Source organism: Sabethes cyaneus, chromosome 2 (assembly GCF_943734655.1).
Source record: "Sabethes cyaneus chromosome 2, idSabCyanKW18_F2, whole genome shotgun sequence".
NCBI classification, from domain to species: Eukaryota; Metazoa; Arthropoda; class Insecta; order Diptera; family Culicidae; genus Sabethes; species Sabethes cyaneus.
Window position 1 is genome coordinate 139,260,399 of NC_071354.1, and position 18,965 is coordinate 139,279,363.

The 18,965-nt window shown below is 37.7% G+C and overlaps 1 protein-coding gene across 1 annotated transcript; it reads left to right on the forward strand.

The window, feature by feature from the left end:
- Positions 1-335: 335 nt before the first annotated feature.
- Positions 336-15,726, forward strand: LOC128736066 (forkhead box protein C1-B-like). Its single transcript, XM_053830548.1, has 3 exons — positions 336-631; positions 14,201-14,501; positions 14,860-15,726. The coding sequence occupies exons 1-3, from the start codon at positions 336-338 to the stop codon at positions 15,724-15,726; spliced, it is 1,464 nt and encodes a 487-aa protein (XP_053686523.1).
- Positions 15,727-18,965: the final 3,239 nt, after the last annotated feature.

An 18,965-nucleotide genomic window follows, 5' to 3' on the forward strand; every position in this document is an offset into this window, starting at 1 on the left:
TCAGGCAATGCAATTGTTGGAAGGTTCAGCGAAACGAATGGTCGGATTTTCCGACTTTTCGGCGTTTTTGTTTTTATTACTCTCAATGTAGTGTAAAACATAAATAAAATGAGAATTTAAACGGTCTGTTTATTGTGGCCACGAGGAGAAGCGGGAGAGCACGCGTGCTTCTGCTTGTTGGTGTCTGGTTAAACAAATAGATCGGATCTTGCACGTAGAGTCACAGGATCTTCGAAAGAACGTTTTCTCAGTAGCTAATTGATTGCTGTCGGTGACGGTTTGTGGTAATTATTTGGGTGGTAAACGTTCTACGCTAGTGAAAGTATTGGAAGAAAATGATACCTTATTCCTCGTACGCTGCGGCACTTGATCAAATCCACAGCATAAATCAGGAGCTGTCAGTGTTGGCTCAGAATGGACGATACTTTCCCTTGGAAGCTGGTGGCACTAACCTCGGTGCACCATACTTAATCGGATTAAACCAGTGGTCGCTTCCGTTTTCCTTTCTGAAGGCTGCTCACAGGCCGGAAAAGCCACCCTTTTCTTATATCGCACTAATCGCTATGGCCATCAGTAGCGCGCCGAATCAGCGACTAACGCTTAGTGGAATTTATAAGTACATAATGGAAAAGTAAGTGAAGTTTACTAGTGCAGATTGTTTTTGTTGAACAGTTGGATGTTTTAAAAGTAGAATCTTGACTAAAATATATTGTTTGTTGGGACTAGCAGAATTGCGAAAACGGTGTGTTAAGTATTTTATAAAATTCTTTATCATGTGTTGGTAAATCATGACATGTGTCAAATTCGAAGCAAGTAAACTTTCTATTTTTCTTCCGTACCCATGAATTGTTTTTGTGGAGAGATGGTATTCTTAATGAAGAGACTTACTGGTTCTCAGTGTTTTAGTAAGAAGTAAAGGGTGAAAATAAAATTTATTTATAATGTGATATGATGTTTGTTAATTTTGAAAAAGAATTATGGTGTTTGACTTTCATCGTGTATTAAATAACTGTACCAACTACAATGGGGTATAAACACTTAAAGACCTGACAAAATATTTGTTAGTCTTATAAATTGAAAATTTTGTACTCATAATTAGTTACAATTATTTAAATACATTGATTGTGAATCAATCACAAACGCAATTAAAATTAGCCAATCGTTCAGTTCAATAAGTTCAATAAGTCAAATTGACAAAAAATTTATGTTGCCTGACGTAGATACCATCAGAGAGATTTCTACTTTAAAACGATATTTTTTAACTCTATCGAACAAGTTAGGCCAAAGGGTCCCTCAATTTGTACATTTTTGTACAGTACTAAATAGACAAAAGCTTATGTACTAATGAATTAAAACAATTTTTATAATCATAGTTTTTACAAACTACTGAGGGAACACAGCAATAAAACACAGGTGCTGAGAGTATCTCCGGAGAGACAAGGCGTGAAGCAAAAAGAGCGGAAATAAAGTAAGGGAGGGTAACTGAAGCAACGCTTATTAAATTTGTATAACGTTCCTCTTCACCTAAGTTGGAGATTAAAAAAATTGTGGGCGAGAATTTCATCACAAAATTCCAATGACGCAGACTCTCGCCTCAGGCCGATGCGGTTCTTGTTCATAGCAACTTAAGTCTGATTTCTTCATTATCCTACCGTTCTGAGAAAGAAATACATATAATCTAAAAAGTTAGTTAAAGGATTCATCCTAAACATATTGGAAAACCTCCTTTTTCGGGAAGCAAGCTGCAAGTAGGAGAAACTTGTTGAAAAGTTGGCGTCGGTTCAAAAGTGAGGATTCAATTTGACGAGAGTCAGAGGAATGGATATTGTCTATTTCAGCAATCCTTCAGCTCGTTTGGTTTTGTGTTGTGTTTTTCTTTCGCTGATTTTTGCTATTATGTTGAAGGATCGGAAAATAAAGATTTTAAATCAAACCATCTCCACATGCGGTAAAAAAGGATAGTCCATAGTAAATTATTCTCTGTTGCCTCTGGTATACTGAAATGTTTTCTACCGTCGGCTTATCATTGCCACTTTCCGCTGAACTTGATTCGTATAGATTGTTCTTGGATGGTATAGGGTTCTATTTAGGTTCCATGTTTGATATTATAAAAACGTAATTCAGTTTTCGATATTCAGCAGTTAAAATTTTCAGACCAACTATCCTTCGTTGAAAGCTCGGTTGTGATTCTTTCCGTTTAGTTCTGGTAGCAGCGGGTCGAGGGATAATAGTATTCGCATAGCTATGCGGAGGTATAATATCCATGTCATATCTTATTGTGAATACATTTGTGCTTACTTGTATTTTGTGGTGTTTTCTATCAAACTCATCAAAAACTTTCTATAGTGAGGTACATTCCTAGTGTTTGTAGGCAGTGAATTTAATTCGAGTCTTAGATACGTTTGTCTATGGATTTCTTATTCTGTTCCTGGTACCGTTAAGCACATCGTTGCGAAAAATAATCTCCTTTTCAATTGACGAGAGTGTTATCTCTATGCTACGATTGTTAGCTATAGCGAGACGGAAATACAGAGAGGGTAGAAGGATGGTCAGTCAATAATAGCGTGTTTGGAATAGGAAAAATATATAACACACAGTATAACAAACGTTGGAAGTGCACACTGCCTGCAATCCGGCTGATGAAGACAGCGTAACGTCAATGCATTGCAGGAGCAAGGCGTTCATGTGAATGGAATTGGAAAATTTGAAGTTCATCTCTGTTGTCTGGCTGCAGTCAGGGTAGTGATTGGTCTATTATTTTGTGGTTTTCATATTTATATAGTCTGTGTTTATTATATTACGATAGTTTTTCCTTTGTTACGCTAGAACAAAAATATAGATATTGGTATGTGTTGTGTGACGTGTGTGACCTACAGGTGCCTGCGTGTGTGTATACACGGGTAGAAATTTGATCTCCAAAACGAGCAAAATGACTCATGATTCCCGGTTTCTAGCTCAAGATTTATGAAAGTACACCATGAATAAATATCATGATATCACGAGCTTCTTGCAACACAACGCAACATCATAAACTATTATTCATGATTTTGTGCTTCTGATATGGCAGTTCAGTCATGATTTGACATGAACTCACATTTCATGATTTTATGATTTCATACATGGCATCGGAATCAAATTTCTTTCCGTGTATGATTATGTTTGTATGGGTGTTGACACTGTTTTTAGTCATCTGTTTCTCGAAGATGACAGAATTGATTTGGGCAATATTAGCTACTCTTATTCAAACGGTGGTATTTGAACATTTCTCGGTCGGACGTTTCGTTCAAAAATTATGACAGAAGCCAGATTTATTACATTCAATGGTGTAAAGAATCTTTGCTATACTATTTTTGTCATTTTGTTATTAATTAAGCATAGAAATCGGAACATAATCTATCTTTCTATTTACTATACTTTTTATATACTACAGTAGTCTCTCGAAAAAGTCTACTCTTAGAAAAGTTAATTTTTCGGACAAGTTAAGCGAATATCATGTTTTTTACCTTTCATGTTCATTTCCCATATTTTCTGCTCACTGTCGTCTTTTGATAGTTTCACAGAGTGTCTACAGTTTACGGGCAGATAATTAGTTCAGATTTTTGATAGAATGCTGAAAAAGCGCAGACTAATATGAGAATTCAAATGTAAAAGAAGGAACAGGAAGAGACAGACAATGATCGCAAAAATTCCATAAATCATTTAAAGCTATCATTTAAAAACATTACTAACTCATGAACAAATAAAGCACATGTATAGAAACATTAATTCTTTAAAAGAGTTAATATCGTGTTGTTCATACAAGGAATATTCGCAAATTGATTTGCTTATGCAGGAGTCTCAATTATGACGGAGGGAGGGAAGAGGTTCAGGCAAATGTTGCATTATAGTTTTTCAGTTTTACAAATCTGTTTAAAAATGATTTAACCATTTTATCAGGAAAAAATATAAGTACATCGAAAGCCCAAATCTGCACAACTAGGGTAACCAACGTATTTTAGACCTCATCAGCAGCTGTACATAATTTGGACACTTACAGCAAGATCAAATTGAATTGTGCAAATTATGTACAGCTGCTGGGGTCCAAAATAGGTTGGTTACCCTACTTGTACATAATGTGGTACTTGATTCACATTGAATAACGCTATCTTTTCAACAATGAGCGTACAAAACCATTTTATTTATTAATGGTCGTACCCTGGGAATCAAAATATCATTGTTCATACACAGAAATAACCGACAAAAACGAAGAGCGATAAACCAGTTATTGTCTGCCAATAAAACAAACATACATAGCAACTAGAATGTATCACGATAACCACATAATAGGACAAATGAATGTACCTTCACACCAGTGAGAAGGACAACTTTCGGTGAGAATATATTTTGATACACACTCGCTCTCTCAAGCGCTTGTTGTTGGTGATGCAGGTACAGTGGGATTTTGAATTTGGAATGGTTAGATTTTGGCATGGTTCGATTTTGGCAACAAAAGTTTCCTTTTTTGGCAATACAAAATATTTTACTTAAAAAAATATGCTTAAATATCAGACTGTTTCCGCATACATGCTTTAAATGACAATTTTTACATATCAAAAATGGGTCTCTTTTTTGGCACGGTTTCGATGTTCGCAACATAGGCGACACGCGTTTGTTGCCAAATTCGAAATCCTATTGTATACAATAAAATATGCCTTTGTCACATGTCGACTGGTTAAAGACAATACTTGAATCAGCAACTTGAACAAAAGGGACAAAGAGCAAAAACCTTAAGAAAAACACTAGCTTACTTTGACCTAAAGTCTGGTGTACAAAAGTTACCAACGTTACCTTGGTAACTACCAAACACTGCCGCTGCCGACACAGTGAGATATGATTAGGATTGCTTTTGTTGCGTACAGTACGCATTGCATACAGCAGTGTGTCTTTTTCGCAGGCAACAACATAGTTGTCATAAAACATCTGTATCCACGATAAACAGCTACGAAAACTTGTCATTGTTTATTGTTTATTTATTTGTACATCAACAGGCCTTGTGGCCCAAATGATAATTTAACCTAAAAACTACGCGCTATTGAAAAAAGCGATTTTTCAGCACGTTACGGCTGACGTCAAATTCGAAGCTGGAGTAAAAGCGGTTAAAGTGGCGTTGGAGACCGGTAATCGTGCTGAAGCTGCTGTAGTTAGTCCGTCGATTCGGCACGTGTAAAAAGGTTTTGCAATATACACGGGCAATCCACCCGTGAGGTCAATAAATCGGAGACAATTGTTGCTCTATTCACATCGCGACGAACTTGAAGGGGGTCTAGGTCGATGAGCCTACAGCGTTGTTCGTAGCTTGGCAGCTGGAAAGGGTTATTCCACGGAAGTCTCCGAAGAGCAAAACGAATGAATCTCCGCTGCACTGACTCGATTCGGCTAACTCCATTTTGATAGTATGGACTCCAAACTGGAGCACAGTATTCAAGATTGGAGCGGACTAATCTATACCTATAAAGAAGGATTTCTGTCTGTCTGTCTGTCTGTCTGTCCGTATGTTCCTTATAGAATCGAAAACTACTGAACCAATCGGCATGAAAATATTCATGTAGAGGTTTTTTGGGGCCAGGAAAGGTTTTAGTGATGTTTAGAAACCCCTCCCCCCACTAAGAGGGGGGGCTCCCATACAAATGAAACACAAATTTCTGCATAACTCGACAACTAATCAAGCAAATAGAACAAAATTTGGCATGTGGGTGTTTTCGGTGACAAGAATTTATTCTATGGTAAATTGAGACCCCTCCCCTCTTTATAAGGGGAATTATAACTCCTCTCCTCTTTAAAAGGGGGGGCTCCATACAAATTTCCTCATAACTCGAGAACTAATCAAGCAAATGGAACCAAATTTGGCATGTGAAGGTTTTCGAGAACAAGAATATTTTCTATAGTAAATTCGGACCCCTCCCCACTTTAAGAGGGGGGGGGGGGCTCCTGTACCAAAGAAACACAATTTTCCTCATAACTCGAGAAGTAATTAAGCAAATGGAACCAAATTTGGCATGTGGGTGTTTTTGGAGGCAAAATTTTTTTCTATGATAAATTGGGACCCCTCCCCGTTTTAGGAGGGGGGATCCTATACACATGAAATACAAATTTCCTCATAACTGAAGAACTAATCAAGCAAATGGAACAAAATTTGGCATGTGAAAGTTTTCGAGGGCAAGAATATTTTCTATGGTAAATGAGGACCCCTCCCCACTTTAAGAGGAGGGGCTCCTATACAAACGAAATACAAATTTCCTCATAACTCGAGAACTAATCAAGCAAATGGAACAAAATTTGGCACGTGAGTGTTTTTGGAAACAAAATTTTTTTCTATGATGAATTGGGACCCCTCCCCACTTTAGGAAAGGGGGCTCTTATACAAATGAAATGCAAATTTCCTCATAACTCGAGAATTAATCAAGCAAATGGAACCAAATTTGGCATGTGAAAGTTTTCTGGGGCATGAATATTTTCCATTGTTGTATTAGAACCCCTCCCCACTTTAAGAGGGGGGGCTCCTATACAAACGAAATACAAATTTCCTCATAACTCGAGAACTAATCAAGCAAATGGAACCAAATTTGACACGTGGGTGTTTTTGGAGACAAAAATTTTTTCTATGATGAACTGGGACCCCTCCTCACTTTAGGAGGGGGGGCTCCTATACAAATGAAATACAAATTTCCTCATAACTCGAGAGCTAATCAAGCAAATGGAACCATATTTGGCATGTGGGTGTTTTTGGAGGCAACCATTTTTTCTATGATGAATTAGGACCCCTTACCTTTTTAAGAGGGGGGGCTCTCATACAAACGAAATACAAATTTCCTCATAACTCTAGAACTAATCAAGCAAATGGAACCAAATTTGACATGTAAGTGGTTTTGGACGCAAGATTTTTTTCTATGGTGAATTGAGACCCCTCTCTTCTTTAGAAAGCGAGTTATGGCCCATCTCCCCTTTAGGAGGGTGGGCTTCCATACAAATGAAATGCAAATTTCCTCTTATCTCGAGAACTAATCAATCAAATGGAACCAAATTTGGCATGTGGGAGTTTTAGATGGCAGAAATTTTTACTATGGTAAATTACGACCCCTTCCCCTTTTAAGAGGGGAGCTCCCATACAAATGAAATTCAAATTTACTTATAACTTGAGAACTAATCAAGCAAATGGAACCAAATTTGGCATGTGGGAGATTTTGGAGTCTTGAATTTATTTTACGATAGTTAGAGACCTCTCACCCCTGTGTTAGGGGGATATGGACTCTCATACAAATAAAACAGAAATTTTTGCGAAACTCAAAAACTAATCGAACTCGAGAAATTCGAGACTCTTCCATAAAACATTAGTCAATACAAGACCACAAAAAATATCTACACTCAAGTCTTTTTTTACACGGTATGTTTTTTTCGATTACTCAAAAACGGTGCAACTTAGGGACCATTTACAAAATACGTGACGAATGTCGGGCCACTCCCAAATGTATTGATGAATAAATGAATAATTCTTAATATTCGAAAAACAAACCGTGTAAAAAAAGTACTTGAGTGTATAGTAACACTAGATCATTCAGGACGAGACGGTCGCGAGTGTTGCCGGTGACCCGCCGTCGAAAGCGCCGCCCACTGGGGGGCTTGCAAAACTCGAGATTGTGACAAAGATCATCCGAGATTCATGATTTATGTACAACACAGGTTAATTTGTGGCAATACAAAGTTTGTCGAGTCAGCTAGTGACAATAAAGAGCTTTCAAGCAGTAAACATTGTTCAAGTTCTTACCAATGCGCGTAATGAAGCCAAGGTTTCTGCAAACTTTGTCCACGATGAACGCGATGTGCTGTTTGAATGTAAGTTTAGAGTCGAGCAGTATCCCCAGATCCTTGACGCAGTTTTCACGACGTAATGGCGTATTTGACAGCTTGTAGTCAAAAGCGAACGGGCTCAGCTTTCTGGAAAATGTGATGACTTCACACTTGTTGGGGTTAAGCAGCATGCGGTTGTCGACACACCATTTGTCAAAGGTCGATAGTTCCTCCTGAAGGACAGTGGCGTCGGATAGATTTTCGACTTTTGAGTATAACTTGAGGTCGTCAGCAAACAAGAGTCGCGGACCTTTAAGCAGGTAGTTGACGTCATCGAAGTAGATAAGGAATATTAAAGTACCAAGATGGCTGCCTTCCCAAGTAGCACTTGTAACTAATCATAAAAATAAAAAAATACAAAAAGGTTGCACAGCAGTTACATTTAGGATACTTGTAACGAGTTAGGTTACATAAAATTAAAAATAGTTACTTTTTAGTTTTCTAGTGACAAAAATCTCAAAAAGTTGCCAGGTAGTTACCAAATGACCAAATTGAAACCTTTTTTTCGAACTGTCAACAACTTGGTCGTCGCAAAACAGTCACCTTTCAGTTACGAGTTACCAAATAGTTATCAAGTGACACAAATGAAACCTTTTTCCAAACTGTCATCAACTTGCTGGTCGCAAAACAGTTAATTTTCCGTTACGAGCAGTTACGAAGTCAAAAAAAGTCGGCTAGTAACATTTTCGCAACAATTTGTTCACTGTTCCTTGTAAACACAATGGATTAAGGAAAAACGATTAAGGAATATTGCTAATGGTAAAGATAAACAACTGGTACACGGGTTGTGAAATGCTCTTGTAAATGCGTTTATTTACTTAATTGATGGTACTTGGAATCTTCTCCGCCCAGACATTGGTATTAAGTAAACAAATGATGATTATTCTCAAACGTCAAAACGATCAAGTTACATCGAAACGAAACCGGCAATGAAAATAGGTTACAGTGTAACTTAGAAATGACGACATAAGAAATAAGTGACTACAACAGATTTAATATTGGTTACCGTATAACCGATACCGTAACCAGGTCGAAGGCTAAGGTTACGTACAACTAGAATGTAACTGAAATGTAACCTTCTATGATTAACACTGGTGATAACTGTTTTATTCAAACTGAAACTATTCTTTGATATTAAATTAACACTTTCTTTTCACAACAATCACTAAAAAATACCTTTTCCCGATATCAACAATGTGAACAATGAACAATGGCTGCTTAAAATCATTTCATGCAATATGCCGAAAACGATACAAAACTTCAAGGACGATGGTGTAGTAGTTAGAACCAAAGGCAAAATGGCTATGAATTTTACTGTGATAGAAGTAATAGCGAAAACAACTTGATTTTTAATGGTTTCTAGGTGAATGCTCCACTAATTCATTATTGCTAAGAATAAGTTTAAAAAATCAAAAAATTAAAATTTTTATATTTGATTTACAAAACATCAATTTTTCAAAGAAGTAAGTAACGAAAAGCTATATTAAATAAGAGCGCGTGAATTTTTCAAAGCTAGAATCATGCATTTCACCATAAATTTGAAACTGCATTAAAATTTGTGTTGAAATAATAATTTATACACTCTTCTATATTCAACAGTTAAATTTACTGCTTGACGTTGACAGCCATAGATTGAAATAATAAACCTGCTACATTTTCGCTATGCAATAAAAGTTACAAGATAACTAATTTGCCACCAATTGAAAGTCAATTTACAGTTTATGTGTAACTTCAATAGTAACCATTTTGTAACTATACATGTTACATATTGGTTATTGAGTAACTGTTAATGCAACCAGATTTAGTTACATAAGTTGCGCTATTTCGGTTACACAACTGTTATATTTTAGGTTACTGTAACCGAAGTTTTACATTTAAATTTGTCGCATATCAGCCGCTGCGACTCAATTGTGACAACGTGTGCTACTTGGGTTGTGGTATTCCAGAATGAGCAGTGAACGATCCAGAGAGACTGCCCTCAATGTTCACCTTTAAGTGGCGATCGGATAAGTATGAACGGAACCAACGCAGCAACGGACCACCTATGCCAAGCTTATCCAGTTTAGCAATAGCGATTAGGTGGTTCGATTTGTCGAAAGCTACGGAAAGATCAGTGTAAATGACATCTGTTTGCGACCGAGCATCGAAACTATTTATCACGTAGGATGTGAGAGTCAAGAGATTGGTAGTCGTGGAGCGCTTGGGCATAAATCCATGTTGGTTATCAGAGATGTACTGATTGAAAAATGCAAATACTGGTTCAAACAGGGCGAGCTCTAACAGTTTCGAAATTGAGTTTAGAGCAGAGATTCCTCGATAGTTAGCTACGTTTTTCCTATTCCCCTTTTTATGCACAGGGAACATGTAGGCCGATTTCCATGCTGAGGGAAAGACACCTGAGTTAACGGATAAGCTGAAAAGATGGCTCATTGGAGCAGCGATAGCGTGGATGCATTTTTTCAGGAACACGGGTGGTATATGTACCGTCCGGTCCAACGGCTCGAGAGAGTTTCAACTTCGCGGCGGCCGATGTAACCATCACTTCGTCGATGGTGAGGTTGTTCAATGAATGACCCAGGAAAGGAACACACAGGAACACAGTAAATACACTGGAGAATTTCATCGAGAACAGTTTAGACATTTGCTGAGAGTTGCTCGCCGTTTTATCACCCAGGAACATAACCGAGGGTAGACCGTCATCTTTCCGTTGCTCGTTGACATATTTCCAAAAAGATTTAGGGTTACGCTTCAATCTTCGCTCGACATTTCTCAGGTAGTTTCGAAAGCAGGAACGACTCAGGCGTTTGTATCTTGTATTAATCGACAGATAGTGGTTGCGGAGGGGTAAGGTCCTGTACCTCGAAAATTTCTTTAGAGCCGCTTTCCTTTCGGATTTGAGACGTCGCAACATTGTGTTTAGCCAGGGTATCTGGTACTGAGCGGTTCTTTTGGGAGTAGTTCTTTTGGGAACGTGACGATTGATAACGTAGTTCAAGATATTGGAGAAGGTTGTGGCGGCAGTGTTTAAATCGTCATTATCTAAAACTGTGCTCCAGTTGATGCTGCTTAAAACATCTAGAATATCCCCAAAATCAGCATGGGCGTAGTCGTAGAAGACGACCGGAGGCGCAATTGTCCTAACTTCCATGCAATAGTGACAAGCTTTCATCATAAATTGTCGCAACATTTTGAAGTAGAGACAATATCTTTGTCTCTTGTGGGTTCGTGATTTTTGATTCCCTGTTCGCACCAAACCATTTTATTGATCTATGGTCATACCGAACTATTTACTTATCAATGGTCGTACCGTTTAAATAATGTATAGTCGTACTGAACCATTTTCTTCATTGAACAATGATCGTTACATTTGGAAACAATCGTTTATATTTCCGATATTTAAATTTAGCTATCGTCATAATGTGAGCAATTACCGTGGAATCATTAGTCTCGCCGCGGCATCTAAATTATTTGAAATAATTTTGAGTGGTGTGATACGCAGCAGGGCCTAACATTGTCGAAGCAAATAAATGAAGCTGATGCTTACTTGATCAGGTGGTTGTAAGCAGATTATATTTGTTTTATAACACCTTCTGATATTTTTAGCACATTTTGTTACAATTTGAAAATAAACTATTAGGAGGCTTAAACAAAAAACGGAAAAATATAGGTTTATAATAGATTCAGATACGCGTAACACATTGAGGTATTAATGAACAACATAGATTCCACCACTAAGAATGTTTCGTATCACTTTTATTATAAAATATGTTACTTGCAAAAAAATTTGTCATCGTTTTAAAAGTATATTAAATACGTCACTTCATAAATACCAATACTTGCGAAAAAATTTTTATTCGCTTTGTTATTTGAAATATCTGGAAATGTTGACAATTGACCTTCAACACAATGTGTGCGCTTAGTTGGTTTCGAGGTACGAACAAGCTAGTCGTCGTATGTTTGAATCTCGGCTAGGCGGTGCTGCTAGACATAGAGTGTGTAGGATTGTTGCACTAGCCCCGTATCTGGCCTGTACTCTAATAGCTGGCTGTGAAGTCTGTCGATAAAGAAGGGTCAAGTCTTAGAAAAGACGTTCAAGCCCAAGGTTTTTACAACGCGTTACAATTAAGATAAAACTATTACAGGGATACTTCGATATAAGACAATTTATCATTTCAAAATGTTGGGAGCATTATCAGCAAGTGACGTCAGCAATTGACCATAGAATTTTGCGGGTCGCAGGAAATGATCTCAAGTCCAAGTGCACAAGGCAAATTGCGGCACAGCTCCATGTCGCCTTGAAGGTGTGGAGTGTGCTGAACTGTAGGCGTGCTGGGTAAAAATTAGAGATGGTCGGGTAGCGGAAAATTTGCCCGAAACCCGCACCCGTACTCGTACCCGCCGGGTTCGGGTCGGGCTCGGGATTTGAAAAAAAAATAATTTGCGGGTTCAGGTCGGGTACGGGTTCTTAATTTTTGTTTTTGAAACCGGGTACGGGTCGGGTCGGGTATCTCTATTGACCACATTTAACACTAAAGATGGTCGGGTACCCGGGCCCATCCCGTACCCGACGGGTTGCGGTCGGGTTCGGGTATCGAAAATAATAAACTTGCGGGTTCGGGTCGGGTACGGGTTTCTAATTTTTTTCTTAATTGGGTACGGGTCGGGTTCAAATTCAAATTTTCATACCCGACCATCTCTAGTAAAAATGCATCCTTTCCACACTACAGGTTCAAGAGCTGATGTCTGCAAATAAAGCGAAGCGGCTTGACTTTTGCAAGATTATGTAAACTACAGTACTCTAAAACATATGTAAAACATTGTTGTTGCTGTTGTTGTTTTTCATACGTGTCAGACTGTGTTCGTCGCACCCGGTCATCTAGTGTGCTATGCGTGATGTATCAATTCGTGCAGTTTTCGGATACTAAATCAACTCTCAACATGATACGTTTATAACTAAAGTGTAACGAAACTAAAAGAGACAGGCGTTTTACTTCAAAGAACGAATTGTAGAACGGTATCAGAGCTTCAAATTGATAGATATAAACAATCAGTTTTATCACACCTTTTTAAGAGAAATTTGATAAAAACGCCTTGAGAAAATACTTATTTCAAAGCTTTTTGCTTCCAAAAAGTTATTAAATGTCGTGAAGTATAAGGTTAAAGGCCAATTTTCAGTACCACTTGTTCGCATCACAATTTTAGGCTAATTTATAATAACGGCTGTTTAATAATAGCATAATTAAATGCAACCGTTGTTAGAAACTCTGATAACATACTAAAATGATCTGTTACAATTTTGTTAGGTCCTTCTAATTGGGTAGCCCTCATTTTACACATAAGACGACTCGTTTCTTTTGTTGAATAGAACCTTTCATGCAAACGTCTATTGAAGCTGGTGATTGTCCCAACTGACGGTGCTGAAAATTACGAATGATTTATCAATGGTAACTAGATTAATTAAAAAATATGTTAAATTGCAGGAAATATGCAGGAAACTTTAAATGCGATCGTCACGATGAAATGAAACTCGCTTCACTACCGTTTTTTGGGGTCAGTTTTGAAGCGAAACGGTGCTTCATTGCTTTATTTATAAGTGACGTCTTGCAATTCGAGGTGGCGTTGCGTTAAGGTGACGTGGGCCTGGTTCATAGTTCATAAATCAAGCACCATAGAAATAATTTTTATTAATTTTTATTAATAAGCAAATCGACAATTTGATGAAAAAAATATCTGTAAAAAAATCTATAAAAGTCCACTCGCCGGGTGAAGGAAAATTGCGAAACAAAAGCGGAATGATTTTATATTTTTCTCTTCAGTATTGAGATTTTCAGCCAGGTCCCAAGTCTGAACATGTCTTACTTTATTTGCTGAAATGCGGTGGTACGTAACTATTCCGGGGATGAAGAGAGCCATGGTGCGTATTTCGGTGAAAAATGATAGTCTTCGGGGCTTCGTTGATCAATTGTAATATTACAACAAGTACATATATGTAATAATATTTATGACGGTAGTCTTTCCAATAGACGTAAGGAATGGTAGAAGAAAGTAAGTAATGAAATGTGGTAAAGAAACATTTTGTTTGAGTCTCATATGAGAAATAAGCTTCCTGTTTAAGTTTCTTTCGCATTTTGCTGGTAATTTTCCAAAGTAATGTCTTCAATATACGTCAGTCAGTCAGATTTTAGGCAAATTTTATAGGATAGAGTGTTATTTTGCATTTTAACAAGTTGCTAACAAGATTTTAGTATCTATTGTTACTATAGTTACTAAGCTGGCAGTTATGATATATTATCCTATTCTATTGCATTTATTGCAGTTTTCCATACTACCGGGAAAACAAACAGGGCTGGCAGAACTCCATTCGGCACAACCTTTCACTGAACGATTGCTTCATTAAAGTGCCCCGGGATAAGTCATCTGTTGGAAAATCAGCTCAATCAGCGGACGGAACGGAATCGAACGATAGTTCTGGGACCAACGGTTGTGGTGGCAGCGGTAAAGGCAGCTACTGGATGCTGGACCCGTCGGCTAACGATATGTTCGAACAGGGTAACTACCGCCGACGGAGAACGCGCCGTCAGCGAAATGCGAAAATGATTCTAAATGGCCACTTTCAGGTGAGTATTGGTAACACACTAGTAGTGTAGGGTTGTACAGGAATATTCAAAAGCAGTTTCAATGCTCTAGACATTAATTCTTGAATATGTATTCACTACTTTCTTTTTGCCTATCAGAACGCAATGAATATATTTTCATGAAAAGATTTATTATTTTTAGTATAAAAACCGTTTTTGAAATCCAGTATGTCAGTGATCTGGATCTGCGGCTCTGTATTCTGCAGGTTCTGTAATTCTGTAGAAATTCATTTTTACGCTTCGTATGGTCAAAAATTTAACTTTTAAGTTGTTATCTTAATGTTCTATTTGGGTAATTTTTTAGTATAACTGATAAAAACTTTTTTTCTTCTTCCATCAGACCTCTCCGTTTTCAATGGCGTTTTCTTCGTCTTCGGTGGCAGCAGCGGCCGCTGCCGCAGAATTCATTAAAACAACAGCAACGACGGATGATTTTCATCATCTGATAGGCAGCAACAATTTGGAGGTAAACTGCTTCCCGGGGGCATCAATTGGTCAGTCCATGCTTTCGCGCTCTCCTGGTGCTGGATCTGGCGGTGCATTACAGGGAGCTTCCTCGTCTCCATGCCACTCTGTAAATTCAACTTGTTCGTCTCCTGCGTTGCTGAACCACCACAATCAGTATCTCTATCAGGACCAACATCCAGAGCAACAATCTGCTTCAGGTGGTCTGGCAATTTCGACAAATGAAAACATGAAACGAGATTTTGATGAAGCTAACGATAGCGGTAGCAGCTTAACGAGTTTCCCGACGTCGTCGATATCGACAGCCATGACGACGTTAGACAGCGTAGTAGTTTCCACCAGCGGGTCCTTTGTAAATTCCACGTGCCAGCGATTCGCACGAGCTGCTGATAATTATTTAGATAATTTTCAATCGAATTTCTCATCGTTGGATGCATTCCTGGGTGAACTAAATGTGGCAAAGGTAAGCGCCTGTCTCACGAACGCCGCGGGCGGCCATTCGTTAGAGGAACAGCAACGTAGTTGGCGCCAGTTCACCGCCACCGATGAGCTCTCAGAAGAGAATTGCTCGAGAAGAACTCTGAACAGCTCGCCGCAGGTGGAGCCACAACAGAGGCATTCACTAGAAAAACCTTGCAGTGCTTCCGGTCTCGGTATGGGGTCGTCGAGTGGTTTGCGAACGAAAGCAAGTGGTTTAAAGTCGAGTAATTTTACCATCGAAAGTATTATGCGTAAACAGTAGGTGTCCTGGGGTAAGGTTTGCACAAGATGGGAGTGTATTACTAGTCACAGATGTACCGTAAAATGATTTTACATATTTAACGCTTTATAATGGCTTTATATAAGATATTTAAAAAAAGTTATAGTAAAGGGTCTATTCAGTAATAAGTTTACTGTCTACAGTAATTTTATTAAAGGTTGAATTGTATATTACATCAAAAGTAATCATTTCATTAAGTCTTTCAAATAAAGAACAAATCGATGCGAACATTTTTGTTATTACAATTATATGTAATGTGTAACGGAGGCGCATGGTATTCGTCTTTACCTAAACTATAAATTGTTATGAGATGATGGCATAGAAAATTTTCTAATTTTCAGAATATTCAGGAATAATCCGGAAGAAAGCATGAATTATACTCATCGTTTCATAGAGTCGGCTCTGAATTAATTTTGCTCACAAAAGATGTTCTTTTTTGCAGGACTCAATATATCTTATATATCTCTAAAAATACAAATATCTATGCGTTCGTCATGCTGTTGAGAACTCTGTCAGGGCACATTTACTTTTAAAGAATGCGATTTGCGTTTCCCCCAAGATTAAAAAGCTTTTTTTGTTTAGGTTCATCTAAAAGTTTGAGAAGATCTGAAATCTGCAAGAATTATCTTCATCAACACCCAAATTGTTGGATAAATTAAAGTAGGAATTGACAGAAACAATTCGTTGTTCATAATAGTTTATTACAATTACTCACCCTTTGTAACTTTAAGGATATTTTTTCTATCATTGATAATTGGTAATCTTAAATATAGATTGTTATCAATCTTGAACGAAGACTTATCAGTTTACTCGTTATCAAATTCTGCGAGCAATCCAAACAAATCAATCGACAATTTGCTGTGAAGCGTAAAATTGGATTTCGCAGTTTTTCAAAACGTGCAGAAACACTCAGTAAACTTGATTAGGCACCAATAATCGTTGATTTTTATACATAAAATAAACACATCCATCGACTCATGTGTACGAAACAGTCTATCTTTTTTTATGGAGCCACGGAATGTGGCACTTTGCCTCGAGAGACATGTACTGCCAACAGGTATCATCAGCGGATTTCATATAGCCGTAACGGAAGCGGTTCACATCCGGTTCTCGCATCTTTGAATCGCTCTTTCGTCTTTGTTTAACTGGCCAATTTATGCGTAATTGCTGTTGCAGATTGTGTTGTCAATTGAAGAGATTTATTCTATATGGGATTTATATAGTAGATTTAAAATGCGCTTTATAGCTTTCATTATTATTAATGGATTTATTCATGACAATTTGACTTTTTGGCAATTTAATAGATATAAACTATTTCTGCGCAAAATTCTAAATTCTCTGAAAGCAGTAGTACTGCTACGATAGTGATTTCATTCCTATCGAAAACGGTGGCAGCGGTTTCGGTATATTGGGAAGGTGATTTATGTTTGAATTACGAATCGGAGAATAAAAAACTTCAAACGTTATCGTTTGTGGGGCAGAGGAAGCGTAGTTGCCTTGCCAGAGTAAGAGGGTAAAATCGCATGGGGAGAAGTTTTTCATATTTTGCTTAAATTGAATCAAGCTGATCACATGGGTTTATATTTTGCTTGAGAAGTAGAGTGATTCAAACATCGATTTAATTTCAGAATGATGAATAGAACTAGTTGATCATTACAGAAAATTTTTTTGATCGATTTTTTAGCAAGGTATAAGGTGTCTTCAGAAATATACTTTCTTTTTCGTCGAAATTAACAATGCTACTCATTCAATACTTTAAGTAACAGAATTAATTTTTATTGTTGGTGGCATATATTTCTTATTCTTAAAAAAACTCGAAAAAGACTCGTAAGTTTTGTTGCTAGTGGTATATCCTCTACAATGTAAATGACCGACAATAAGATTAATTTAAAACAGTGCTAATTGTTTAATAAAAACTTTGATTATGGTTCAAAATTTGAGCTTGCCAATGACATTACCTCGAACATTCTACTAAGACTCGACTCGAAAGACTCGAAAACTCGAGCAATGCAACTTTATGAATCACCCTATGTGTGTGTGTTTTCTGCATTGAGCCGTGTTATATACATCTAGTAGAATAAACCGAACATTTCGCTTCTACTCGTCTCGGAAGAAGTATGCGATCAAATAAAGGGCCCGTTTTGCAACAATCTATCAATTTGCTATCATCATCGTTAGCTGAAATCAAATAAATCGTTATGAACGCGAAAGCTCTTTGAGACTGCCTTTACTAGCTGTGTAGTAACTTAGCAGCAGCTTACAGTTGCAGGAAAAGGCAACGGCAAAATCGACTGTAAAACTGAGTGAGATAAAAATTTATGAACTCTTCAAAATTGCATAAAGTTGGTGTAAATCCGTTCATCTAGTCGGAACTGCCACGAAAATGATGCAAATAAGACATATTACTGCAGCGCACTCGGGAAGCTCGGCAGAATTTATGATGCGATAAGCGGTTACAAGGTAGATTATTGGGAATGAGTTCCAAAGGGTTTTCACTTATTCCTAAGGTTGATAATATTGAGTACGGGAACGAGTTTTGTCAATTCGGTACTATTACCAAATAGTCTTAGAACTCTTAGGATCCTATTGTATTAATAATATTCTATTTAAAATAACTCAAATCTCAAAATCTTCGAAGTCAAAACGAAGTCAAAAAATTTACTTCATAAAAAAGCTAACCATCTAAATACAAATATGTAATGTTTTATTATCCTTAACGATTATTATTAACGACCGTTACCCGATTGATTCGGTTCGGTTACTTAATTCGTGGTGCTGCTGGCGTCTTTGAGGACAAATTTTACTGCACAGTCACTTGGCATCCTCGCGACGTAGCCGGTCTACCATAACCTTTCACCGACCTCTCTTTCCGATACCCGGTCACGAGATTGCCCCGGAAACACGGACGCTGCACATCACTCGCTGCAGGGTAGCTTTCAACAGCTGTTTGCACTCGACTGTATCGTATGCTGGCCTGAATTCCATAAAAAAATGATAAGTTGTGCTTCTGACGTTTCTGGAAGATTTATCGGAGTGTAAAACTTAATTTGTGGTAGCACTGGTCTCCATAAAGGACACCTGATACTGCCGATACGCTTGCTAGCGTCAAACCAGTGATTTCTTGCACTAGTGATTTGTTCTCCTGTACACATCGCGATTGCAGCCAGCTATGTTTCGATAGTTTTGAGCGCACGCTGCAGCTACTAGATAATGATCCGAGT